Source organism: Stigmatopora argus, chromosome 1 (genome assembly GCF_051989625.1).
Source record: "Stigmatopora argus isolate UIUO_Sarg chromosome 1, RoL_Sarg_1.0, whole genome shotgun sequence".
NCBI classification, from domain to species: Eukaryota; Metazoa; Chordata; class Actinopteri; order Syngnathiformes; family Syngnathidae; genus Stigmatopora; species Stigmatopora argus.
The window spans coordinates 2,947,175-2,974,650 of NC_135387.1; the positions used below are offsets into that span (position 1 = coordinate 2,947,175).

A 27,476-nucleotide genomic window follows, 5' to 3' on the forward strand; every position below is an offset into this window, starting at 1 on the left:
TCATTTAGAAAAATATTTTCAAGCATTCTTTTACTTTATTTGGTAAATGGTAAATAACAAGTACATGTACTCAGAAACTGCATGATTATTTTGTATGTGGGTCATTTAAAATTAGAAATGTGGGACAATAAATGCCCACTCATTTTGGAATGGCACTAGCACATTTTTTAACCCTCCACTCATTTGTACCATTTACTACGTAGAGACATTGTTCCCTGTAGTTCGCATGCGTGGCGCAAGTTGTACGCATCCATTTTAGTCGAAGACTGGCAAGCTGAGGGAGAAGGGGGGTCAATGGGGGTTGAGCCCATCGAGTGCCGTTGGTGGCCCATTTATCATATCTCCGCCCTATAGTCCTCCTGCTCCCATGAGGGCGGCTCTTTATATTACCCCAAAATCCTCCTGACTGGCGCCTTTCCCCCCCTTTATCTGCAGGAGAGGAGACGCACATTCTACTTGGACTACGTTGGATTAAACCGCGTATTCTACTGGTGAGAAAAGCACGTCCTATCTTCAAAAATGCAACAAAAACAGCACCTTCCTGAATGCAGTTGCTTATAATGCTTTGCTCGGATTTAAAGGGGCGGGCTGCGTACTTGTGTGTCGACTCACCACGGCGCTTTGTAGGTCGGTACATGGCTCTTTAACCGGGTATAAGCGCATAGTTTTAAGGGGCATATTTCGTTTTGGAATTTGGGCTGGGGTTTAAACAGGTGAGTGCACATTTTGCACCCGAACGAGAATTTAAGGAGTATAGCTCGAGCCCCAGTGAGAGGAGGCGATATGTTTTCAATGAGAAGCCGCCTATTGTTGATGTTTGCCCGCCGCTAAACACGAAGCGCGCCTCGTTAGCTAGGTCGCATTTTTGAATGTGATTTTTGATATTTTTCCAGGCGTTTAAGAATGGCACGTTGTAATAAAGTGTAGATAAAGCTCTATTTGGTTTATGTATGTGCCCAGTGGGGTGCATATACTGTATGCACAGGATGACTTTGGTATGTGAACGCACCGTGCGGCCTGCTGCTCCTGGCTGCACCATTCAAGCCGGTTAGACTGAGATCCGTGCGCATTAGCGTGCACGTGAGCCCGAAATAGAGCCGCAGGGAACCCTGGGTTTCAGAACTAGAGGCGTTGTGGCTTTGCGCCTTTTTTGCCCCTGCACCTACCCCCCACCCCCCACCCTCCACCCACTACCCATCCCCCATGTAAGTGAACCCAGCGCGTTGCCTTTCAAGGAGCTTTGACCAGGTGTGGTTTTATTTCCTAGGTGTGAGAAGTAATCATGAGCGACAAAGGGACAGTGTCGTCTAAGGAGAAGGAGACAGAGAAGAGGGGTCGTGGAAGACCCCGCAAGCTTCCTCAGGTAAAAGATAAAAATCCTTCAGGTGCACTTTTTTCAATGTCAACTGTGCATGACTCACCAGTTTTGGGAGTGCCGTCCTTTCAAACATTGCAATGCGACATTCCAGTCTTTTAATGTATTGCTGTAAGATAACTCATTATAACATAATACATAATACTATTGATACATTGGCTCCCGCTGACAGAGTTAGACATCCAAACCTTTGGAATTGGGAAGGTTGCCAACGAATGACCATTCATAGCTGCCAACCCCTCCTAGTTCTAATGGCTGGGATAGCTACTAGTGACAAATTTCCTTAAATTCACATCAGATGGATAAAATACCCAAATTACCTGACATCTATCATCATCATCAATTCCACAGAAAGAAGCCCAAATTACTTGCATGCTTCAGCCATGATTAATGAATGCGAGGTGTAGAAACCCCCATCAACAAACTTCCTGTGTTTGCCTGGAACTTGTAACTTAACACCCCTAAATCAGTTTTAACCCACTCAGACCCACCTCTGCTCCTATTGCACCAGCAGACATGCCATTCTGCTGTTTGCCGAATTGCTTTGGTGGCTATGGGCCGCAACAGTGAATAAGAAACAAGAAATCCACCAATGTGGGTCAGCACTGTAGTGTAATTGGCCAAAGTGTATTTATTAATTTATTGCTCGCGCAATTTCTTTTTTTATGGCGCCGGCTCACAGTGTAGTAAAATTATAGGTCTCTGTATTCTATTGTACAGTGGCACCTTGAGATACGAGCTAAACGACAAACAAATTTAAATTAACTTGGATTAATATATACAGACACACTCACACAAGTTTAATGTAACTTTACACAAAACTGAATTCTAATTTTGTTTTAATGTTTTTTTTTTTACCTTCTCCTGGCCGGGTTAGCTGTCTGCCACACCTCCACCCTCACGTTCGCTATCGATGGGCTGTTTGCTGTTGTATTCCCTTCAAAATATTCCGAAAATGATGTACACAAATGTCGTCACAATAGGATAACGCACGACCACTTGCCAACGAGAAGTAGTCTTGAATGAGCGATCGTGGGAGCTAACAGGCTAAGGAAGGAAAAAGTACAACAGCTCAGCCTACCCACGTATTGATTGTGGGTAATGAAGTTTTATTCTGAGAAAGGGCGCCATTGGCTATTGGTGTTGTGTGCACGAGTATACTTCATTACCCAGAAAGCCCTCTTTTTGCCCGCGCATGCGCGTTGTGCGTTTTCTGGTCCATGTGTAGTAGAAACCCGTGTGAAGAAATCGTTCAGTGCTCGTAGATATCTGTTAAACACGAAAGAGATGCGGCAAAAAAAGAGTGTGCTACAATGATAAACAGCCTCTCATGTCATGGCCACCTGGCTTTCTCGCATCTCGAAATTTTTCTCGTATCTAGAGCGAATTATCTGCTTGAAATTTTCCTCTTATCTCAAGCATCTCATAGGTAGAGCTGCTCGTATGTAGAGGTACCACTGTATTTACTTTACATTGCAATCATGAGCAGAATGTTAAAAAACACATTGTAGTTTTCAGATTTTTTGCTAACATCAGTGTCTTGATTCTAAGGAGCCCAGCGAATCCCCGACTGCAAAGAAGCCGAGAGGGCGGCCCAAGGGCAGCAAAAACAAAACCACCACCAAGGCCAAAGTAAGTCCATGATGTCTGAGTTCATCGTGTCAAATAACTGGAATGCAATGATTGGGATAAGTCATAACTGAGGTTACTGGATCAGAAAGACAATCTCCAGCCCAAACACAAAAAATTCCATGCAGGTCAATAAAATCCAGCCAAATTACAATGTCCTGTTTTAGATAAAATGGCACCCTTTTACCACTTTATATTTCTGCATAACCAGGAAAAATTTAAAATGGGTCACGACCTTTAGTAGAAATCCTGTTTAGCCGATAGGCCGATAATGGTTGAAACGGTTCTATTTTAGTCATAGTTACTAATTATTGAACATTTATTCAATATTTAACGTCAAATACAGACACTCCTCAACTTACGAACGCAATTGGTTCCGAGCGATTGTTCATAAGTTGAATTTGTTTGTAAGTTGATTTAGTGCTATATTTTGTATTATAATTTATGTTTAAGGCCTATATAAGTATATTGAAGGTTTATATAAGTGCATTTGTATGTTTAAGGCTTGTATAAGTAACACGCATTGGTTTGTACTGAAAAAAAAAACATTTAATAAAATGGAGAGAATATGTACAGTACTGTAGAGAGAGAGATAGATTTATGTATTAGAAACTGGCCAAAAGAAGCGACCTAATGACGATTGCACAGTTTTCTTCTTTTTTTCATCATAAATGATGCAGTAGCACTGTATGGCATCATTCAATTGATTTGCAAACTTTGTGCAACGTTCAATATTTGGGTCCTGCTGCTCGATCTTTCTGTTTATAAATGGTACTGAATGTGCAACGCTCACCACTTTCTGACGCGCATCAAGCTTCGTTATTATTGCCACTCGTTTCAAATGAAATGGCTTGCCTCTTCCTTGCAACTCCCTCAATAGAAGCCTTTAGCTTTTTACCAACCATATTCAATATTGGATGCATGAGATATTTAATGATACAAATGAAAAAGGTTCTTTGCACACTGGAGATACATTCACGCACTTCCGCATTGCAACGAAGAAGGTAGATGCTGGGTGAGCTGAGCTCTCACAGCGCCAGGCGTCGGTATTAGCGGCGGAAAGAAGTACTACTCCGAAAAAGACGCGAAATACAAAATTGGACTTGCGAACATTTTTGGACTTAAACGCAATTTGCAGACATGTTCGTATGTACCGTTGTTCGTAAGTTGAATGTTCGTAAGTAGGGGAGCGTCTGTACAGTCATACCTCTACTTACGAAATGAATTGGTTCTAGAACTTTTTTCGTAAATTGAGAAATTCGTAAGTAGGTGTGTTTTATATGTAAATTCGTTCCACGGTCCTCACACATCTACCAACCAAACCCTTTAAAATTGGTCAACATGTCCCAATTTTGTAAGAAAGATGTGATAAACACAGCAATTAGAGACAATTATCATACATTTATTTATTAATGTCACAAAATGAATAACAAGTATATATACACACCATACCATACATACAGTTGTGGTCAACATTTTACATACACTTGTGAAGAACATAATGTCATGTCATGGCTCTTGAGTTTCCAGTTATTTCTACAACTCTGATTTTTCTCTGATAGAGTGATTGGAACAGATACTTCTTTGTCACAAAAAACATTCATGAAGTTTGGTTATTTTAGGACTTAATTATGGGTCAACAGAAAAAGTGATCAAATCTGCTGGGTCAAAAATATACATACAGCAACATGAATTAGCAATTTATGTGACTTAGAAAGTTGTCAGTGAAATGAGCTTCATAGCATGGCCTCTTAACTTCTTGAGTGATTATGACTGACTACAGCTGGTGACTTCTCTGAGGCCATTTAAATAGGGCTCATTGGATGCAAACGCCCACAAACGCTACAATGGGAAAGTCAAAGGAGCTCAGCGTGGATCTGAAAAAGCGAATCCTTGACCTGAGCAAGTCAGGAATGTCACTTGGAGCCATTTCAAAGCAGCTGCAGGTCCCAAGATCAACAGCGCAAACAATTGTTTGTAAGTATAAAGTGCATGGCACTGTTTTGTCACTGCCACGATCAGGAAGAAAACGCAAGCTATCACCTGCTGCTGAGAGAAAATTGGTCAGGGGGGTGAAGATTAAACCGAGAATCACCAAAAAGCAGATCTGCCAAGAATTAGAAGCTGCTGGAACACGGGTGTCAGTGTCCACAGTCAAGCGTGTTTTGCATCTCCATGGACAGAGGCTGCCGTGCAAGAAGGAAGCCTTTGCTCCAAAAGCGGCACCTTAAGGCTCGACTGAAGTCTGCTGATGATCACATGGACAAAGATAAGACCTTCTGGAGGAAAGTTCTGTGGTCAGACGAAATAAAAATGCAGCTGTTTGGCCACAATGCCCAGCAATATGTTTGGTGGAGAAAAGGTGAGGTCTTTAACCCCAAGTACACCATGCCTACCGTCAAGCACACTGGTGGTTGTATTATGCCGTGGAGCTGTTTTGCTGCCAATGGAACTGGTGCTTTACAGAGAGTAAATGGGATAGTGAAGAAAGGGTTAGGGTTAGGGCTGCTGTATGTATATTTTTGACCCAGCAGATTTGATCACTTTTTTCTGTTCACCCATAATAAAGTCATAAAAGAACCAAACTTCATGAATGTTTTTTGTGACAAAGTAGTATCTGTTCCAATCACTCTATCAGAGAAAAATCAGAATTGTAGAAATGACTGGAAACTCAGGAGAGCCATGACATTATGTTCTTCACAAGTGTATGTAAACTTTTGACCACAACTGTATATGGGCACGACTAATAAACACGTTTTCAGGATGTTTTTTCCATGAAGTCGGAAAGTTAGTTTCTCCCCCGTTTTTTTCTGATTTGTTCAGTTGCAATGGTGGCTGCCTCCCCGTTGAATTTCTCGTGTATTGCCGAGCGTTGCATTTAGTTATGCGTCTGTTTTGGTGCACATCAACCAATTAACTCGTCAACATCCTTATTACTGACAACACGGCCCATCGCCTGCCCCCGCAGCACAATTTAACCCACCCGAAGGCTGCCGTTCAGGTCGAGGCAGTCGGCTACAGCTTCCCCAAGCATGAATAAGTTTAAGCAGACAATAGGTTAAAGAAAATGGACGGTTGTTGTGAGACAGCCAATGAGAGCCCAGTATACGGTGGAGTGAGCTTTTAAAGCGAGAATCAATGCATCCGCGGCAATTATTTCAAAATAAAATGACGGAGAAGGTATGCATGTACTTTTGGGGGGTTTCCGTAACTTGGGAATTTTTCTTATTTCGAGGCACTCCTATGCATATAAAAAGCTTTTGTAACCTGGAAATTTCGCACCTAGAGGCATTCCTAAGTGTGGAGTTCTCCCCGGGCCTGCGTGGGTTTCCTCCGAGTACCACAGTTTCCCCCCACATTCCAAAAACATGCATGGTAGGTTTATTGGACACTCTAAATTGCTCCTAGGTATGTGTTGGATTGGATAACTTTATTCATCCCGTATTCGGGAAATTTCATCGTCACAGTAGCAAGAGGGTGAGAATGCAGTTACAGGAAAGGAATTTTAGACAAATAGATAGGTAATAAGTAAGCTAATAAATACATGAATATATAAATAAATAAGCGTGTTGCTGAAAAAAAAAATATATATACATATACATACACATAGATGTACATGTATACATACGGTAGGCAATGTTCCCTCTAATTTTTCGTTTGTTTGGGCAGAAAGACAACCTCACTGAGTACCAGTGTGAGCAACATCATCATTGCTCGCTATGGGCACACACCAGTATCACACCTGCCACAAGCTGGTGCATGTCTACCACCCATAAATGATCTAGTCATAATAAAATTTAATGATTAAAATCTATGAATAAAACATGTTAATAAATGTCACTAGAATATCCACAAATCTGACTTAAATTTTACCATATTTTTCACGTCTGTCCTTCTCACTTCTCGTTCAAATGACTTTTCTGCTCAATATGTCACTTGATAGTTAAACTTGCATCTATATGCAATATTTTTCCATCGGAAAACTCGCTAACAACTTTAGCTTCGCTGCGTGTTTTGAAGAGGAGACCTTTCTTACCCAATTTCACCGTTTGTTCCTTATGTGCACACACTCCGACAGCCTTAAAAGAACCGGATTTCTTTTTTTTTTACTTTGCCTTGTTGAGTGGCTCTGCCGCAGCCCGGTCGTTTCGCCGTGATAAAGGCTTGACAGCAGCTCGGACGAGCTGTTAGCTATATGCTAACCTGCAATACAGGCAAAATGTGTAAATAACGCAGCCAATTAATGTCATTAACATTTACTCATGCCGTGAAAGAAAACACATGGGATGTGAACCTACTCATATCATTGGCTAGACAGTGTTAGTCATAGTTTTATCTGAAATTACCGTTTCTTGTCGTTTGTCAGTGATAGGCTGTCACTCTCTGAGTTGCTTTGAAAAAAGGCGCAGAAAAAATTGTAATGTGTTCATTTTTGTCAATTCAGGTTGGATTTTATTTTGTGCGCCGTATATGTTTGCTTGCGCAGAGAGCACGAGAGTAGTGCGCAAATGCGCACAGCTTAGAGGGAACATTGACGGTAGGTCTTAACACTCAGCCATTTGTTTTGTTAAAGAGCCTGACAGCTGATGGGAGGAGGTGTGTGTGCATGGTTGTCCGTCTCCCTGTGCCCTGCGATCGGCTGGCCACCGATTCAGGGTGTCCCCCGCCTCTGGCCCAGAGTCAGCTGGGATAGGCTCCAGCACCCCGTGCGACCCTAATGAGGATAGAGCGGTTCAGAAAATGAGATGAGTTACCATTTATTGCATCTGCAGAGCTGCCAACTATTCCGGAATTTCAGGAGTTTACCCGGAAATGCAAGGCAAACTCCGGGACTCCGGACAACCTCCCTAAACTCCGGAAATCCCCAAAAATTGTCACTTACATTTTTTTTGAAGCAACTATTTCGGAAAAGTACCAAATTTCCCATTTAACTGCCTCAAAATTTACACCATCGCTACAGTTTCCGCGATCTTGATTCAACTGCTAAATTGGAAGAATTCGGTAACACAAGTGCATTGTGAATCATCTGAGTTACAAGTTCTGACGAATGATTCGTCTTGTGCGACTTCATCGCATATTGATTTTGCGTGAATTGCATTCACTCCTGAAATGGCGTTGGCGGAGGTTGGCAGCTCTGCCTCTGAATGAGTGCTTTATTAGAATATACTGCCACATTAGTGGTTGAATTTAAAAAAAAAACAAGATTATCGCATATCAGCATTAATTTACGAGACAATATATTTCGCTCTTAAATTGGTCATCACGACTGGCCTAAAACTAGTACAAATTTGATCCGGGCATCCAATGCCTTTTTCTCTCGCCCAAAATGGCCCGCCCAAGTGGCCTAACCACATGGTTATAACACAACATAATAGCACCTGCCAAACCCTGATGAATGCAATTTCCTTGGTATTCCATGGCTTCTATCATTGATGTCCTACAGTTCCTGTCAAAAATAGCATAGTGCAACTACATAGTGATGCTCAGTGTAGTTATTGTTCTTAGCAGCATGTCATGCGCAAGGTGACATGGGTGCAGACATTTATGCTGTTTCCACACTACCAGCAAACACCACCCAACGCACAGTCCTAGTTCTTCCCAGCCTGTTGTCTCCATAGCAACAACTGATTTTCTCCCTCACTCTGAACCCCACATGCGCATTGTCCTCACTGCTACCTTACATGTGAGGGATAAGGCAAATATTTATATTTTACACAAGTTTGTGATATGGGTTTAGCGACTAAGGCCATTTGGTTAAGGCTGTAGGCCATGGGTTTATGCATCTGCTCATTTCCACCAGAAGTCTGTGAGCCGTGGGCCAGGTGGCCAGCGAACTAGAGTGCCCGAAGTCTGTATAGTTCCTCTTGGCCTTCCAGATAATAGCCAATGAACCCAGTGCCCTGTGTTCATCTTTCTACGTAGAGGGAGGCCTGCCATCTGCAGGCGGTTCAATGCAAAAGGCACCATAATGTGTTCAATGAATTATCTCTTGCCGTAAAAAAAGGGGTTCCATTAGTACAGGGGCTCACAGAGGAATTTATATGATTTACATTTTGGAAGAGGTTTACACAAATAATGGCAAAGGCAGTCTTTCCTCTAGGATTTCTTTCACCAGCAGAGACAGAAGAAATAAAAAAAAATTGTAACTATTTTAAATTGATTTGATAAAAATAGAAATACAGTGGTACGTCGTGATACAAGCTTAATGCGTTCCGGGACTGAGCTCGTATGTCGATTTCCTTGTAACTCGAACGAACGTTTCCCATAGAAATGATCTAAAAACAAATGAGTGTTTTCCAAACCTCTGGAAAAAACACCCAAAACGGGATATTGGATTGGAAAAACATTTTTATTTGTTCTAATTCGCCATCTATTAACAAAGTAACAAATAACTTGTGGTTTAATATTACTAAAATGTGTTTAATAGTACTAGAATTATACGGATTTCGCAGGGGGACAGAGGGGTACTTGGACGATTCGCCGAAAGATGTTTGGCTGACGGACATTTGGCCGACAGACAGTTCGCCGAACGGACGTTTCGCCAAAACGGGATACGCGCGCTCGCCCCGCCCCCGGATCGTGTGTACATGTTTTTCAACCTCGGCCCGTGGGCCATACATGGCCCGTTACAGATAACATTCATTTGGGAATAACAATGGCATGTACTGCCCCCCGCTGGACATATTTCTAAATACAAGTACGTACTACAATGTGCTGCCAATTTCTTATATTTTTTATTTTATCCTTGCGTTTAAAATAGTAGCAATTTGGACACACAATGCAATTTATCAAAGCTGGGGATTGATGTCTGACACTGAGGAAAAAACAACACTAGAAGACTTGTGTGAAATTCTAAGTGCCCTGGACAGACTAGAGGGCTTAGAGAACAATACCTGAAAATGTCATGGAACACACTTCTACTTCTAGTTTGATTTTAAATAATTTCCCATTATTTTAGGAAATATATCTTCAAAATGATTTGCTGAGAACCTTAATTCAAAGATTAATCTCAACATTTTCTATGCTGGTGTAAATTTTCTGGAGTAGGATTTCTGGATTTACAATTTCATTACAGTAGTACTTACTGTTACTACTACTTTATTTTCTCTATTTCTTCTGTCACATACTGTTCTGCGTGATCTCCAAATGGCTACTACTTTAAACGCAAGGATAAAATAAAAAATATAAAAAATTGGCAGCACATTGTAGTACATACTTGTATTTAGAAATATGTCCAGCGGGGGGCAGTGCATGCCCTTGTTATTCCTAAATGAATGTTATCTGTAACGGGCCGTATATGGCCCGCGGGCCGAGGTTGAAAAACATGTACACACACGATCCGGGGGCGGGGCGAGCGCGCGAATCCCGTTTCGGCGAAACGTCGGTTCGGCGAACTGCCCGTCGGCCAAACGTCCGTCGGCGAAACGTCTTTCGGCGGATCGTCCGGTCACGGGACAGAGGGAGGGGGACTTTTTGCACGGCAACGCGCTCGTAACATAACGTGAACAAATTTAAATGAACTTGGATTACGATGCAGACACACTCAAAAATAAGTTTAATCTAACCGTACACTAAACTTAATTCTAATTTTGCTTTAAATTGTGATACCTTTCTTCTCCCGGGTTGGCTCTATTTGCCCCGCCTCCACCCTGACTTTCAGATGCAACCTATCGAGGGTTGTTTGCTTTTGTATTCCCTTCAAAATATTCCCAAAATGATGCACACAAATGTCCTCACAATAGGATAACGCACAACCACTTGCCAACGAGAAGTAGTATATACGCCATTCGCACTGACTAACGGAAAAAATGCAACCCACGCCAACGTACAGACATTACATGAGGGAGTTGCGGGGAGAGAGACAGTGCCCATGATGTTCTTATGAGCAGCCTCTCGCGTCCGCTGTCTGATCGTATGTCAAAATTTTGCTCAAATTTTTTCTCGTATCTCAAGATAATTATTTGCTCAAAATTGTACTCGTATCTCAAATTGCTCGTGTGTCGAGGTACCACTGTACAGTGCTATCTTTGGGCGGCCCGGTTGCACACGTGGTTAGCACGTCGGCCTCACAGCTCTGGGGTCCTGTGTTCAAATCCAGGTCATGTCATTCCGTGTGGACTTTGCATGTTCTGAGTGGGTTTCCTCTCACATCCCAAAAACATGCATGGTAGGCCAATTGGACACTCTAAATTGCCCCTAGGTATGGGTGTGAGCGTGCATGGTTGTCTGTCAACTTGTGCCCTGTGATCGGCTGGCCACCGATTCAGGGTGTCCCGTGCCTGTGGCCCGGAGACAGCTGGGATAGGCTGTAACACCCCCTGCGACCCTAATGAGGATAAAGCAGTTCAGAAAATGAGAAGAGAAGAGTGTTATCTTTGCTTACTAATGCTTCTACATACGAACATTTCAACCCTTTGATATGCAAATTACTGTTCTAATATACAAAAACAAGATCCAAGTTACGAAATTCCCCACAATGTCAATTTTTTAATTTTATTTTGAAATTATCGCAGTCACATTGCGTCTCCCTACACTCTGCTGGCTGCTCATTGGCTGACTCCCAACAACAACTCTGTTTTTTTGGGATTGTGGTCCTAGCAATTTTGTTCTTTATTTTAACTTGCTGGTGTGAATGAAATGAAGTACCAGGCCTTGTTATCCATCCATGACTAATATTTAAAGTACTATTTAATGCTAAGTTGTTTTGAATTCATAATTTGAATTTGTTTAGATATGCATGTGTTAGATGTGATTTCTCTGTTGCCTAATGTTAATTTCCTCCTTACACTTTTGCACCCGCACAAATAAAATTGTTGTTTTCATGCTTATTATTCATTTTAATACATTATTAATGTATTTTCTAATTTTCGTGTTTCTCTCATCTTTCATACAAAATTGGGATTTTGTTTTTTTTTGCAGACTGTGAAACAAATTAGAGAATTTCCATATAAAATGCAGCAACCTCTATTCATGAACAATCCAAGTTACGAAACAAGAACTTTGGGGCTGACGTGCTAATGACTCGGCACGGGACCCCCCCCCCTGTTAACAATTAATTGAAAAAATTTTTGAGGCGGACCTGTGCTTACAAACGCAGATTAACCTCTCCACATTTGCGCCGAAGATGACTCCGATATCCGTGGGTTCTTTGTGCAATAATGAAAAATATATGCCTTCGTGGTGCAGAATACAGGTCTAGTCTGCGATAAGTTTGTATTTTTAGTACCTGAAATTCTGCTTTGTGAGCATTTTGCTTCCACGTCCTTTTACAGCTAGCTACTTACTAGCTTGCGCAAGAGCATTAAGTAGGAAATATGGTGACATGCTTCAGCACTGAGGTAATATATTTGGTAGGCTAAGGTGGTTAGGGGGACCTTACTTGTAAGCCCACTGTGATTGATTATACTTCTCATTCCATTCAAAAGTAGAAAGCTTTGGTTTTTGATGGCATACAGAATATTCCGTTTTTATTTTGGGGGAAACATTTTCCCGGACTATTTGGATAAATTGTCCAACATCATTGTGCTTTTATGTCTTGTCACTGACCAACATTGGCACAGACTTTCAGTACATATCATTCCTACACAACAGTCATCTCCAACTTCCCCCCCCCCCCCAAAAGTCAAGACATGTATCATTGATTAGGGTGGGTGTATTGCACAAGAATGTAATCACATTCCTTATTTCAAGGAGTACAGGATTATCAGAGCTGTGCAAAGGGCTTTACTAGTTTCGGCAAGAACATGGAAGTGTGAGGACAATATTTTGAGAGTCCTAAAGCTAGGGGAAACCTCAAACAAGTGGATTTATGGTGCGGACGCTCCCACATACACAATGAATGGGTTAATGGGCTCTGCTTATGCTCGTCTGAAAAGGCCTTTGTCCCCAGCATGCACAAAATGCTGATGTCTCACGAAAGCCAATGGTGCTATTTATCGCATACCAAGCGCTCTTGACAATTCTACGAAAAGTAAAATACTTTCTTAATTGTACTCGGTGCAGAGCCATATATGTTGTATGAATAGCGCATGAGAAGTGAATTTGTACATCCCGAAAATTTGGTGATTGTATTTAACGAGTGATTGGTCTCGAAACTGGGTTTCTGATTTAGCAACCGTCAGGCGGAGTGTGCCATTGGGGTCCTGATTGCCATTGCGAGGAATCAATGGTGCTTCTTGTGCGCTAGGCTTCAAACGGAAATATTTATTTTCTCATGTAACCCCTGGACCAGTACTGACTGGTGGTTGGGGACCACCGATGTTGAGCATAAGTTTGTAACTTCCAAGATTTAGACTGTGTCAATACTGTTGGAAGCATTTTTTTCTTGAAAACATTTTCTTGTCATGGCATTTAATTTTCCATTTTTTTAACTTGAACATAGGTCTGATCATTTTAGTGCGATGCCACAAAATAAACATGGCGCATGGATACTCACACTTTTTTTTCCATTTCAAGGCAAAGGCAGAACCTGCTCCTGGAGCAAAACGCAGAGGAAGACCCAAGAAGGAGGTAAAAATCTGTCCGTCCTAATAAAATTAGGGTGATTTCAGGACACATTTTCTGGCACACAGAGCACATTCCAAAACACTTCAAGTCACTATTGGCTCATCAAGAATTTTGACTTTGAAGTGGTATTTGAACCTGCTTTTTAAAAATCTATGATTTATTATAGGGTTGAACCATTGACATTTAATTTTGGAATTCTCAGACTAGATAAGGGGTCAGCAACCTTCAACACCGAAAGAGCCATTTGATCCCGTTTCCACGGAAAAGAAAACCCTGGGAGCCGCAAATACTAAAATATAAAAAAACAACAACAACAACTTCCCTTTCATGCTTCGGGGTTCTCCCCAGCCGTACACCTATCCGTGTTTATTAATGTTTATTGTTAGACAGTTTTTCTCCACAAATTAGGAATACTGGTAAGCCACTCATCAGAGGTAAATGCAAATGAATCTGCCCAGGCATCTTTGAATGTTCTATTTTCTTCTGATATTTTGCTTTTCTTAAATTTCTCCATACTTGGCCTTGCTGCAGTTGAAAGTCGCGACAAAAGGGCAGCATTTTGGCGGGTATACCGGCTTTTGCAAGTATGGCGTTTATTTTGAGCGACGAAAAACAATAAAATATATTTATTCTAATGTGTCAAGATCACAATAATCCAATTTAGAATATGTAACGAGGAGACGTGGAAACAACGTAGCTTAAATCAGACAGTCCGACAAATAACAAACAACCCGTGAGGTTTAAATAGACAAGACCGGAAATAATTATCAATGATGCGCAGCTGGAAACGAGGCAAAGGCAAGCGAGGAGGGACAAACACAAGGGTAACATTCGCACACAGGGGAGAAAATTAAATAACAACCCAAACCTAATAGCTTAGTTTTTTTTTGTAATTTATTTTCCCAAGCCACTCAGAGCCGCAGTATAAGGATGAAAGAGCCGCGGGGTGCCGACCCCTGGACTAGATAGTAAAAGAAGTTTAAGGTACATCACACCCTCCCAAACAAGATCAAACATTGAAGTTGGACTCTTGTAGTTCAAACAGAAATAAAGTAATACCTCGATTATCGTGGTTAATGGGGGAAAAGTGAAAATCCGTGGAGTAGGGTCACCCCTATCTATTAAAAATAATAATAATTCCTTCTGTGCTGAGTCTTAGTAGCTCAAGTGGCCTCTGGTTACGAGTTTCAGTGTGGATTTTCACATTTTTATGAACTTATTTTTTTTTTCATTCAGTGCTGAGTCTTAGTAGCAAGAGTGGATTCTGTTGGTTTTCTTTTCTTTTCATTAAGAGCCCCACACATGAGAGAGATAGAGGCATTCATGTTACAACATGTTATGTTATTGATTTTGATATGGAGATGAAAAGACCTGTGCAGTACAATGAGTTGAATATGATGAATGACACTGTACACTCCCAGCAAGCTTTTGACCTTTTTTTTAATGCTCGAGGATTCTATGACTTGTAAATAAGGCCAGGCTTGAGCATGAATCCTGCAGCATTCCCACACATGAGGGGAGTCAATCGATCTATGTGAGCCTTGAACCCTGGCTTCTTTAGTTCATCCTTGAACAGAAATGTTCGGGACAGCATTCTCTTCCAAAAGAGGCCAGTTTCATCCATGATGAAGATTTCCTAAATAATTTTAGGGAACACATTCTCGACATAATGCCTCACTGCAGAGGCGGCCTCTCCATATAACCTCACGCTATGAAGGCCGAATCACCGCTTGAATTTCTCGAACCAACCCTTGCTGGAAACGAAGGTTGTACGTGGGTGTCGCGGGCTAGTCTGACTTGAGGTACCAGGCTGGGGATCGTGCCCGTCGCTGTCTTTGTCGCCATTACCACCTTCAGGCACCATAACATCGTGTAAAGCTTTAGCCTTACCTCAGATTATATTTGCATATTCACCTGCAATCTTGGATCCAGAAAGAAAGTGCATTTTCCATTCAGACGATGGTCTTATTTAGCGTGTTTGCGACCGTTTAGGCATCCTTCGAGAATGATATCGAGGCGGTTTTATGGATGTTAGTCTCTTCCTTTTTTAATGTAGCGAACGGTAGATTCATTAAGTCCGTATTTTCCAGCTATGATCGCTATTTCCCGCTTTCATGTCCAACTGTGCCACTTTTTCCATTAATTGTTAGCATTTTTCACCTTTTCTTCGGTTTGGTTGATGCACAAATAGAGAGCATTCAGGCGCCATGATGAAGGCTTCAGAAATGCAGAGGAATTGGCCAATCGGTGTCCGAGAACTCGCAGCTTGACATACAAGTGCCCCAATTGAGATACTAGTAAAATTTTGAGCAAATATTTATCTTGAGATAAGAGACAAATTTTGATATAAGAGAGGCTGCTCATAAGAACATCATGGGCACTGTCTCTCTCGCCGCAACTCCCCCGTGTAATGTCTCTACGAGCACTGGGCGGACGGAGCGTTGCATTTGTCAGTGTGTGTGTGTCCCTGTTAGTCAGTGCAGAATGGCGGAGCTTGATCGCTTATACGAGATGAGTATACTCGTTGGCAAGTGGTCGTGCATTGTCTTATTTGTGTGCATCATTTTCAGAATATTTTGAAGGGAAGACAAAAGCAAACAACCCTCTGTTCCTTTTAGCTGCAGCTGAAAGTTAGGGTGGAGACGAGGCAAATAGAGCCAACTGGGAGAAGAAAAGTATAAAAATATAAAACAAATTTAGAATTAAATTTAGTGTAAGGTTTCATTAAACTTATTTTTTAGTGTGTCTGCATCGTAATCCAAGTTCATTTAAATTTGTTTATGTTATGTTACAAGCGCGTTGCCGTGCAAAAAGTCCCCCTCTCTGTCTGTCTCTCTCCCCCCTGCGAAATCCGTATAATTTTAGTACTATTTAACACTTTTTAGTAATATTAAACCACTAGTTATTTGTTACTTTGTTAATAGATGGGGAATTTGGATTGGATAACTTTATTCATCCCGTATTCGGGAATTTTCTTTGTTCCAGTGGCAAGAGGGTGAGGATGCAGGAATAGGAAAGGCATTTTAGACATAAATAGATGGGTAATAAGTAGGTCAAGAAATAAATACATGAATAAATATATAATAAAATAAGCGTGTTGCTTAGCACATATATACATACATACATACACAAATGTACATGCATGCATACGGTAGGTCTTAACACAAGCGCTCCTTCCTGCAATGAGGGTGCCGCAGTCTATTGCTAAAGGAGCTTCGGAGGGACTCCACAGACTCATGCAGGGGGTGGGAGGTGCTGTCCATGATGGACATCATCCTGGTCAGCATCCTCCGCTCTCCCACTTCCTCCACAGAGTCCAAAGGACAGCCCAGAACAGAGCTGGCCCTCCTGACCACCTTATTCAGCCTGTTCCTGTCCCTCTCCGTGCTCCCGCATCCCCAACAAAGCACTGCATAAAACACTGTAGATGCCACCACAGTGTCATAGAAAGTCCTCAGCAGTGTCCTGCACACTCCAAAGAACCGTAGACTCCTCAGTAGGTAGAGGCGGCTATGGCCCCTTTTGTACAAGGCATCTGTGTTTGTGGACCAGTCTAGTTTGTTGTTGAGGTGAACACCCAGGTACTTAAAATTCTCCACGATTTCAATGTCTGTACCCTGGATGTTCACCTGAGTGGTCTGTTGAGGATTCCTCCGAAAATCTATGACCATTTCCTTTGTCTTACTGGTGTTGATGTAGAGGTGGTTTTGCCTACACCAGTCAACAAAGGCTGTGATGACTCCCCTGTACTCCAGGTCGTTCCCGTCCGTCACTCGTCCAACAATAGCGGTGTCGTCAGAGAACTTCTAGAGGTGGCAGGTGTCTGTATTATGTTTAAAGTCCGATGTGTAGAGGGAGAAGAGGAGTGGAGAGAGCACTGTGCCTTGTGGGGCCCCCGTGCTGCAAGCTACCACATCAGACGTACAGTCCTGGAGTCTCACATATTGTGGTCTGTCAGTGAGGAAGTCGATGATCCATGTGGCTAGGTGGTTCCTTACTCCAGCCTCTTCCAGTTTCCCTCTCAGTAGAACCGGCTGAATGGTGTTGAACGCACTGGAGAGGTCAAAAAACATCATTCTCAGCGTGCTTCCCGCGTTCTCCAGGTGTGAAAGAGACCTGTGCATCAGGTAGGTGGTAGCATCTTCCACACCAATGCCTGGACGATAGGCGAACTGCAGAGGGTCCAGCTCTGCATTCATCAGGGGGCTGAGGTGATTGAGGATGATTCTCTCCAATGTCTTGATCAGGTGAGAGGTTAATGCTACCGGCCTGAAGTGGTTTGGCTCCCTGGGGTACGCAGTCTTAGGAACTGGGACCACGCAGGAAGTTTTCCACAAGGTGGGGACCTTCTGCAGACTGAGGCTGAGGTTGAAAATATGCAGAATCACTATACCAAGCTGATCCGCACACTCTCAGTAGTCGGGAGCTGAGGCCGTCTGGACCGGTAGCCTTCCTTGCCTCGATCTTCTTGAGCTGTTTTATCACCTGATCGACAGTAATGCAGAGACCGGTGGAAGAGGGGGAGGAAGAGGAGGAGGAGGAGAACGAGGGGGGAGCGTTGCTTCTGGTCTGGGGGGTCGGGAGTGGGGGCAGGACTGAATCTGTTAAAGAACTGATTCAGTTCATTGGCCCACTCCCTGCCGCCAGACTCCGGGTCTCTCTCGCTGTTGCCTCCATGGCCCGAAATAGTCCTCAAGCTCCTCCAGACCTCTTTGGTGTTGCCTCTCTGGAGTTGGTTCTCCAGCTTCCTCCTGTAGATGGTCTTACCCTTCCTTATCTCTCTCTTCAGCTCCTTCTGGACCATTTTCAGGCTCTCTTTCTCCCCAGACCTAAACGCCCTCTTCTTCTTGTTCAGGAGGGCCCTTAGATCCCTGGTGACCCACGGCTTATTGTTGGAGAAACAACGGACCTTCTTGGAGGGTACAATGTTCTCAACACAGAAGTTAATATAATCTGTGATGCAGTGGGTCAAGCTGTCAATGTCATTACCATGTGAATTGCACAGCACCTCCCAGTCAGTGGTCTCAAAACAGTCCCTCAGTACCATGCTGGTCTCCTCGGTCCATCTTTGTATGATCCCCATAATAATAGATGGAATGCTGGGTCTGAAGCGTCGCTTTCTCTCCTGACATTTTCGTCCAGCTCTGCATCCTCTTCTCTTCCTCTTTAACTCCGCGGGGAGGTCCAGGTCCAGGGGAATCCAGGTGTTGCGTAGCGCTAACAGCTGATCCTTTGTGTAAGACAGCGGAGGCATGGCTGAGTGGGTCAAAATATAATGTCCAGAATTCCCAAAAGATAAACTAAACTAATAGCTCAAAGACTGCCTCTCGCACAACTTGAGTCTCGGAGTAGAGTCTTGAAAGTAAAGTTTTAAAACATTAAAGTTTGGAATATAATATATAAAGCAAAGTAACAAGTAAAATCTTAAGAGACAATAAAATGTAAAAATAAAGGATAAAAAAGCTCTAAAAAAGCCCTAAAAACACAGAATACAAGTGAGGGTTTAGGGAGCCACTGCAACTAGCAGCCGCTTTGAACGGCGCCTATGATGAACAAATACAAATGTTTTTCCAGTCCAATATCCCGTTTTTGGTGTTTCTTCAGAGGGTTGGAACGAATTCATTTGTTTTTAGTTCATTTCTATGGGAAACGTTCGTTTGAGTTACGAGGAAATCGACATATGAGCTCAGTCCCGGAATGCATTAAGCTCGTATCTCGAGGTACCACTGTATTTCTATTTTTATCAAATCAATTTAAAATAGTTAGAATTTTTTAAAGAAAAAAGTCTTGGAAACAATTAATTTTGTAAGTAGAGGTACGACTGTACTATTAAACATCATAACCACTAGTTATTTGTTGCTATGATGGCGAATTAGAACAAATAAAAATGTTTTTCCAATACAGCAGGGGTCCTCAAACTTTTTCCTGTGAGGGCCACATAACCTTTCCCTTCTCTGATGGGGGTCAGTTTGTAACAGAAAAAGTGTGACGATCTTAGGGGAGCTTAATTTTTTTTATTGTTTTGCAGAAAGCCACACATAACCAAATAACCCTTTCCAGGTTCTTTACAGAAAAAAAGTCAGGAAACAAATAATAACACTATTAATGAAATAAATAATAACTAAATAACCCTCTGAGTTCTTCACAGAAAAAACAGGAAATAAATAACACTATTTATGAAATAAATAATAACTAAATAACTCTCTCTGGGTTCCTCATAGAAAAAAAAGCCATGGAACATTAACTTTCTGTTGTGCCATGCACAATCTTAACAGATAAAAGTTCAGCTCAGTTGTCAGAGCAGAATCTCTCTCACGTCAACACTTTGCTGCACAGTGCTTGCTGGTGAATTGGGCAGTGCACTCGTAGCGGGGCGGTGAGACCCCTTTTTTCCAACTCCCCGTTCATGCGTCCCATTAGACCGCGAGTTTCGCCCACCATGCTAGGAACCCTGTCAGTCGTGATGCTAGCTAGCTTTGACCAGTCCAGGTCCAACTTCTCCATGGTTTGGCACACTTTGTCAAAAATATCTTCTCCCGTTGTAGTTAGTCCCTTTGAGACTTTGGAGGGCTGCCAGATCCTCACATATCTCAAAGTTTGCGCTAACTCCACGAATAAAAATAAGCAGTTGCGCTGTGTCTTGCACGTCCGTGCTTTCATCCAGTGCTAATGAAAAAAAGTCAAATTCTTTTGTGTTCTGCTGCAGCTGGGCATATATATACATTACTCCCGATTTCTTCAACGCGTCTGGTGATTGTACTCGCCGACAGACTTACAGCATTAAATGCATCTTTCTTCTCGGGACACACCTCCTCCGCGACAGCATCCATACATTTCTTGACAAACTCTCCGTCAGTGAAAGGCTTACCGCTGCTTGCTATCAGTTTAGCAACTCGAAAGCTGGCCCGAACGGATGCCTGGTTCAGCTGAGCTTGGCATACAAATGTATTCTGCTGAGATAGTAGTTCACTTTTTCGCTTTGAGTTTGTCTGCTCGTATTTGGCCTTGCAAGTTATCGTACTTGTCTTTGTGACGAGATTCATAGTGTCGGCGAAGATTGTATTCTTTGAATACCGCCACCGTCTCTTGACAGATGAGACAAACAGCCTTTTCTTTGCATTGAACAAAAAAATAATCGTTTGTCCACTCCAGGTTAAATACCCTGCATTCTGAATCAATTTTTCTCTTACCTAACTTTTTCACCATTATTCCGTTCTCTCTTTGACAGGGCGGGGCCTAGGATTTTTTGGGGGGAAAAAAAAATTCTGGAATTTTTTTTTTTCCAAATAGGAAATAAATCCGATAGCATCTCTCGTATTGTTCAGAGGGCCGGGCCAAATGTGCTGACGGGCCGTAGTTTGGTGACCCCTGCAATACAGTCATACCTCGTCATACAATATTCTCGTCTTACGACGGAAATTTCGATCGAATAATTTGCCCGAGATGCGATCTTTTCGTGATGCAACCAAGCCAGATGGCCATGGCACTGTCTTTTTTGCAAATCTTTCGTGTATAAAATATATCTACAAGCACTGAGCGGGCTTTCCAAGTTAATTTAAATGTTTGTTCGTTTACGAATGCCGTGGATAAAGTCCCCCCCAACACCTCCCCCGCCTCAGTGTGTGTCGTTGCTTTCCCCTCCGCGAAATGCGTCTAATTTTACTTCTATTAAACACATTTTATTACTATTAAACCACTCGTTATTTATTACTTTGTCAATACATGACGAATTCGAAGAAATAAAACGTGTTTTACACGAGTGCATCGTTGCCGTGGATAAAGTCCCCCCCAACACTTCCCCCCCGCCTCCGTGTGTGCCGTTGCTTTCCCCTCCGCGAAATGCGTCTAATTTTACTTCTATTGAACACATTTTATTACTATTAAACCATTCGTTATTTATTACTTTGTCAATATATGGTAAATTAGAAGAAGTAAAACATTTTTTCCAATCCAATACAGTGGTACCTCATCATACGACCGCTCGTCATACAAAATGCTCGGCTTACGGGGGAAATTTCGATCGAATAATTCGCCCGTTATGCGGTCAAAATTTCGTGATGCGACCAAGCCAGGTCTTTTTTGCATATCTTTCGTGTATAACAATATTTACGAGCATGGAACGATTAATTCAAACGAGTTCCTCCTCGGACCAGGAAACGCACAACGCGCATGCAAAAAGAAGGCTTTCTGGGTAATGAAGTATACTCCTGCAGACAACACCCATAGGCAATGGCAACCTTTCTCAGAATAAAACTTCATTACCCACAATCAATACGTGGGAAGCTCAGCTATGTCATTTCCTGTTGTTCTTTCTTAGGAAAGGTCCCACGATCGTTCCTTAAAGACTATTTCTCGTTGGCAAGTGGTCGTGCGTTATCCTATTGTGAGGACATTTGTGTGCATCATTTTGGGAATATTTTGAAGGCAATACAACAGCAAACAGTCCATCGATAGCGAACGTGAGGGCGTAGGCGTGGCAAACCGCCAACCCGAAAAACGAAGGTAACAAAAGATTACAACAAAATTAGAATTCAGTTGTGTAAAGTTATATTAAACGTATGTTTGAGTGTCTGTATATATTAATCCAAGTTAATTTAAATTTGTTTGTTCCGTTTACGAGTGCGTTGTCGTGGAAAAAAACGAACCCCACACCCCCAAACGTCTCTGTCTCCCGTCGGCGAAATCTGCCCAATTTTAGTTAGATTAAACACATTTTATTACTATTAAACCACTAGTTATGTGGTACTTTGTTAATAGATGGCGAATTAGAAGAAATAAAACATTTTTTCCAATCAATATCCTGTTTTTGGTGTTTTTTCAGAGGGCTGGAACCAATTAATTTGTTTTCCATTCATTTCAATGGAAAACGTCCGCTCGAGTTACGAGAATCTCGTCATACGAGTTCAGTTCCGGAACGGATTAAGCTCGTATCTCGAGGTACCACTGTATCCTGTTTTTGGTGTTTTTTCATAGGGTTGGAACGAATTAATTTGTTTTTAGTTCATTTCTATGGGAAGCATTGATTTCAGATGGGATTAAATTGAGATACGAGCTCAGTCTCGGAACGCATTAAGCTTGTATCTCAAGGTACCACTGTACAGAAATACAAGTACAATTATCAAAGTGTATATTTATTAATACAGCTATAAGCATAGCAAAAGACTTTTGTATTAATATCTAAATATAATGTGTACAGTGGTACCTCGTCACACAACCGCTCGTCATACAATATTCTCGTCTTACGACGGAAATTTCGATCGAATAATTCGCCCGTCATGCGATCAAAATTTCGTGATGCGACCAAGCCTTTTCTGCATATCTTTTGTGTATAACAATATCTACGAGCACTGAACGATTAATTCAGACGAGTTTCTACTACGCATCCACCAGGAAACGCACAACGCGCATGCGCGGGCAAAAAGAGGGCTTTATGGGTAATGAAGTATACTCGTGCACACAACGTCGATAGGCAATGGCACTCTTTCTCAGAATGAAACTTCATTACCCACAATCAATACGTGGGTAAGCTCAGTTGTTGCATTTCCTGTTATTTTTATTATCTAATACAAGGAGTATTATATTACTTCTCGTTCGCTGCTGCTAAGAACATCAGCGGCACTGGCTCGCAATTCCCTCTTTGTAATATTTCTGGTCGCAACTCTCTCTCATAGGCGCCGTTCAAAGCGGCTGCGCCAGAGCCATTTCAACGAAGGAGTTGCGAGCCGGTCTTTATGAGCAGCGGAGCGATCGCTAAAATGTACTACAAGACTATTTCTCGTTGGCAAGTGGTCGTGGGTTATCCTATTGTGAGGACATTTGTGTGAATCATTTTCGGAATATTTTGAAGGGAATACGTACTACAACAGCAAACAGCCCATCGATAGCGAATGTGAGGGTGGAGACGTGGCAAACTGCCAACCCGGAAAACGAAGGTAACAAAAGATTACAACAAAATTAGAATTCAGTTTTGTGTAAAGTTACATTAAACGTATGTTTGAGTGTCTGTATATATTAATCCAAGTTAATTTAAATTTGTTTGTTCCGTTTACGAGTGCGTTGTCGTGGGGAAAAAACGAACCCCCCCACGCCCCCAAACGTCTCTGTCTCCCGTTGGCGAAATCTGCGCAATTTTAGTTAGATTAAACACATTTTATTACTATTAAACCACTAGTTATGTGTTACTTTGTTAATAGATGGCGAATTAGAAGAAATAAAACATTTTTTTTCCAATCAATATCCTGTTTTTGGTGTTTTTTCAGAGAGTTGGAACGAATTAATTTGTTTTCCATTCATTTCAATGGCAACCGTCCGCTCGAGTTACGAGAATCTCGTCATACGATCTCAGTCTCGGAACGGATTACGATCGTATGTTGAGGTACCTCTGTATATACAGGGGCCCCCGGCCGCTCAGAAACGTCTATTTTCAGATAAAAACGACATCCACCGCCAGCTGCTTGCCATTTTTCCCCCTCAGTGCTGAGTTGAGTGACAGTCCTCTGTCTTCCGCCATTTTCCTAGTTGCAAGCAGAAGACGGGAGTGGCTTGCGCTTGCGAGTTTCCGCATGGATTTTCGCATTTTTTTTGGAACTTTTTTTTTCCCAGAAAAAAATCTGCAATGTAGTGAAGTCGCGAAGTGAAGGATCACAGTACCTTGCTATGCAAGACTCTCAATACTATTTGTCTCACGATATTGGTTTCACTGCCAATGACACCACTGCATACCCAGCCAATAGGGGCGGATCCGACCTTCCTATCAAAAATGAATTAAATGTCTGGCGCAGCCAGGCAATTAACAATATTTTGGTATCAACCTGCTGGTTATTTATTCATGACACCCTTTAAAATTAATATATCCATTCTAGGCGGGAGCACAACAATAACCTTTTGGGCTACAGAGTATCACGATATATCACGATTTTGAATAATAACTAATATAACCACTCTAGGTTTTGTTTGAAGTAACTAAGTAAAAGTCGACTGCTTCTCAGACCATTGCTAATGCCACCACCTCTAGCCAGACATTGTGGTTCCGTAGTAAAGTAGTTCTGGATGTTCTCGTATTGACGACTGGATTACATCAGTCATGTGGTGCAATGACCCGTAATTACCCTCCACTTATTTTTATGAATGAACACAACCAGCTGGGAATGAGTGAAGGGAGACGAAAAGACTGGTGACTCACCAAGCCCACTGCAAGTCACTGACCCTTCCCCCCGTATTGTTCATACCAGAGCGCTTGGTGCCTGGACATTTCGTCGACGGACAATTCGTCGGCCGGACATTTCGTCGCCCGGACAGTTCGTCAAACAGACATGTCGCCGGACGATATGTCGAATGGATATTTAGTCGAAGAGTGTTTTTGTCGAACGGTTGCTTCCTCACGAACGATTGTTTTGTTGCGTAAATAAATTGTTGAAAGCGATCAACCAGGTAATCTCTCTCTCAAAATTATAAACACCCTAACCTTTACCACGATCCCCTAATCCTAACCACTAACCTTAACCACTATCCCCTAATCCTAACCACTAACCTTAACCACTATCCCCTAATCCTAACCACTATCCCCTAGCCCGCGACGAATTGTCCGTCGACGAAATCACCGGTCGACGAGGTGTCCGTCGACGAAATGTCCGGTCACGGAGGGCTTTGTCAAAATGTAGGATAACATTGAACCTCTGAATATAGTCAAAAGTGTTGAGCTTTAGGCATTTCTTAAAACATTGTTTTATCTCATTTTAGGACAAGGAAGAGAAGCCTTCACAGGAGTCTTCTGAGCAGGAAGAGGAGGAGGAAGAGGAGGAGGAAGAGGACCAGTAATATAAAGCGCATGCTACCTCACTCAACATTTACTGACTTACTGTTAACCATAACTGGACTGTATTTCCAAGAGCAGTGCTACTTTCATGACCACCGAGGGCCTCTTGGTTCAAACAAGGGCCAACAAAGTACAATTCTCATGCAACAGCACTGGATAGAACGCTGGACCTGAAGAGTAGGTCTAAGTATCACATGACAGACGACAGCCCTTTTCTCTATATCTTGATTTTCACCAGTCTTTTATACAGGAGGAGAGGTGGGCTTTTAGGGGGATAGTGTATTTTCTTTTTTCCACAGAGCTGGTTTGTAGTCTTTTTTTGTTTCCCCTCTCCTTACTCAATGTTACTTATTGATTATGCTGTACCTGCGTCTGAGATGGTAGGGCTTGTAGACTTTCTGTTTTGTACTGGATAAAGGTGACTTTTACCAATACTCGTGTTTTCGTGATGTGGTTTAACCTTACCTTTGCATCGTTTGCTCAATGGGGTTGATTTTCTGTGTTAACGATAAGAATAGATCACTGGTTGTGTACTGCATATACATCATTTCCTCTCCCCTGTGTTACCACTCACTTGTAGAACGTTCCTTCATGTAGGACATTTGAGGTGTTTCATCTTGAACGGCCTCGTAGCGGGAGAGACAACTAGTTTATCGTTGTTGTTGTTTTTTTACTTCCTAATTTGATACCATCTAAAACCATGTGCTGCTTCTGTTAAGATGGTGTCAGTTTATAAACAATAGGGTTCCGGGTTGAGAGTAGTCGGTCTTTCAGGGAGCTTTTACAGACATTTTTCCTGCACCCTCGCCCAGCTAACTCAAAGTCAAACTGCCGACATAAAAACCCTAATGTAAGTTGGTACTAATCTCACAGGGCTGCATATTTTAACCCCCCCTCATACCACCTACCACCTACTTCTTGATTTGTGTAGTTCTCATGTCCTTACTGTTTTAATATGCGTTTTTAAGTATGGGTGTTTGGATTTCTAAAATGTTTTTTGTCCACCTGGAAGTCCTTCCACACACCTCAGCTGCTGCAACCTCAGTTATATACCCGGAAAACTGCAAACAGACAACACAATGCCTGGAGGAGTTTGGTACCTCATTCAGCAGCCTATACTGTATCTTTGCATTTAACCCTTTTGTGTTGGTTTATTTTAGCAGATGTTGGATGGGTTTCTCGATTATGTTTTTTTATATACCTGGTTGAAACAGGCCTCAGCTTGCTCACATCTAGCTTGCAGACTCGCTCGTGTGTTTGCGTGTGTGTGCGCGCGTGTGTGTATGTGAAGTGAGTCAAGGACACGTCATCTTTACAAATGTGTTCACTGGGTGTGATAGTTCAGCAGGTTTTTCTTTTTCTTGTTGAGCACTGAAAAAGCATTGAGATTAGACATTTCCTGCTTGTTTCTCAAAATTTGATTTGTATCAAAAACTGACATCTACATCTGTTCATTTATATACTGGAACCTGTTGAGGATGGAATCATTCTTTCTAAAGGACACCGTATATAAATGTACAATGTATATATTTTCTATGGTGCCCAACGATTTGTATGAGATGAAATGGTCAATAAAGATAATTTTCTGTCATGTGTTCCATTAAATGTTTATTTGGTTATTCTAAAAGACATGAGTTGGAGATGCATTGAATGACTTGTTTTGCATGTTTAGTAGGATGTTGGGTTTAAATTATAGGGTTGAATTGGTCCATTTGAGTTGGGTGGTGGCAAAATGACTTCTTTCCAACCCTCTTAGTTCAAATGAATTAGAAGTCTTCGTGATAAATTCAGTTAAATCCATGTATTTGACAATGATCAATAACAGTAATTTAGGGGGAGTAGAAAATAATTTTCAAACGTTACATCCTCAAATGTTTTTAACTTCTACAAAGAGTGGTGGTTTCCATTTTCTGTGTATATATGTATGTGTGTATATATGTGTGTGTGTGTATATATATATAAATATATGTGTGTGTATATGTATGTGTATATATATATATATATATGTGTATATACATATATGTGTGTATATACATGTATATACATATATAGGTGTGTATATACATATATATATATGTGTGTATATACATTTATATGTGTGTGTATATATACATATATATGTGTGTATATATGTGTGTATATACATATGTG

At 41.8% G+C, this 27,476-nt stretch overlaps 1 protein-coding gene across 2 annotated transcripts; it reads left to right on the top strand.

The window, feature by feature from the left end:
* The first annotated feature begins 261 nt into the window (after positions 1–261).
* hmga1a (high mobility group AT-hook 1a) lies at positions 262–26,916 on the top strand. 2 transcript variants are annotated; one of them, XM_077595167.1, is made up of 5 exons: positions 262–491; positions 1,268–1,363; positions 2,927–3,007; positions 13,460–13,513; positions 25,250–26,916. In XM_077595167.1, the coding sequence occupies exons 2-5, from the start codon at positions 1,283–1,285 to the stop codon at positions 25,325–25,327; spliced, it is 294 nt and encodes a 97-aa protein (XP_077451293.1). In that variant the 5' UTR covers positions 262–491; positions 1,268–1,282; the 3' UTR covers positions 25,328–26,916. The 2 variants fall into 2 exon arrangements, with proteins under 2 accessions (XP_077451293.1, XP_077451300.1); XM_077595174.1 differs by lacking the exon at positions 262–491 and adding an exon at positions 561–713.
* The last annotated feature ends 560 nt before the right edge of the window (positions 26,917–27,476 follow it).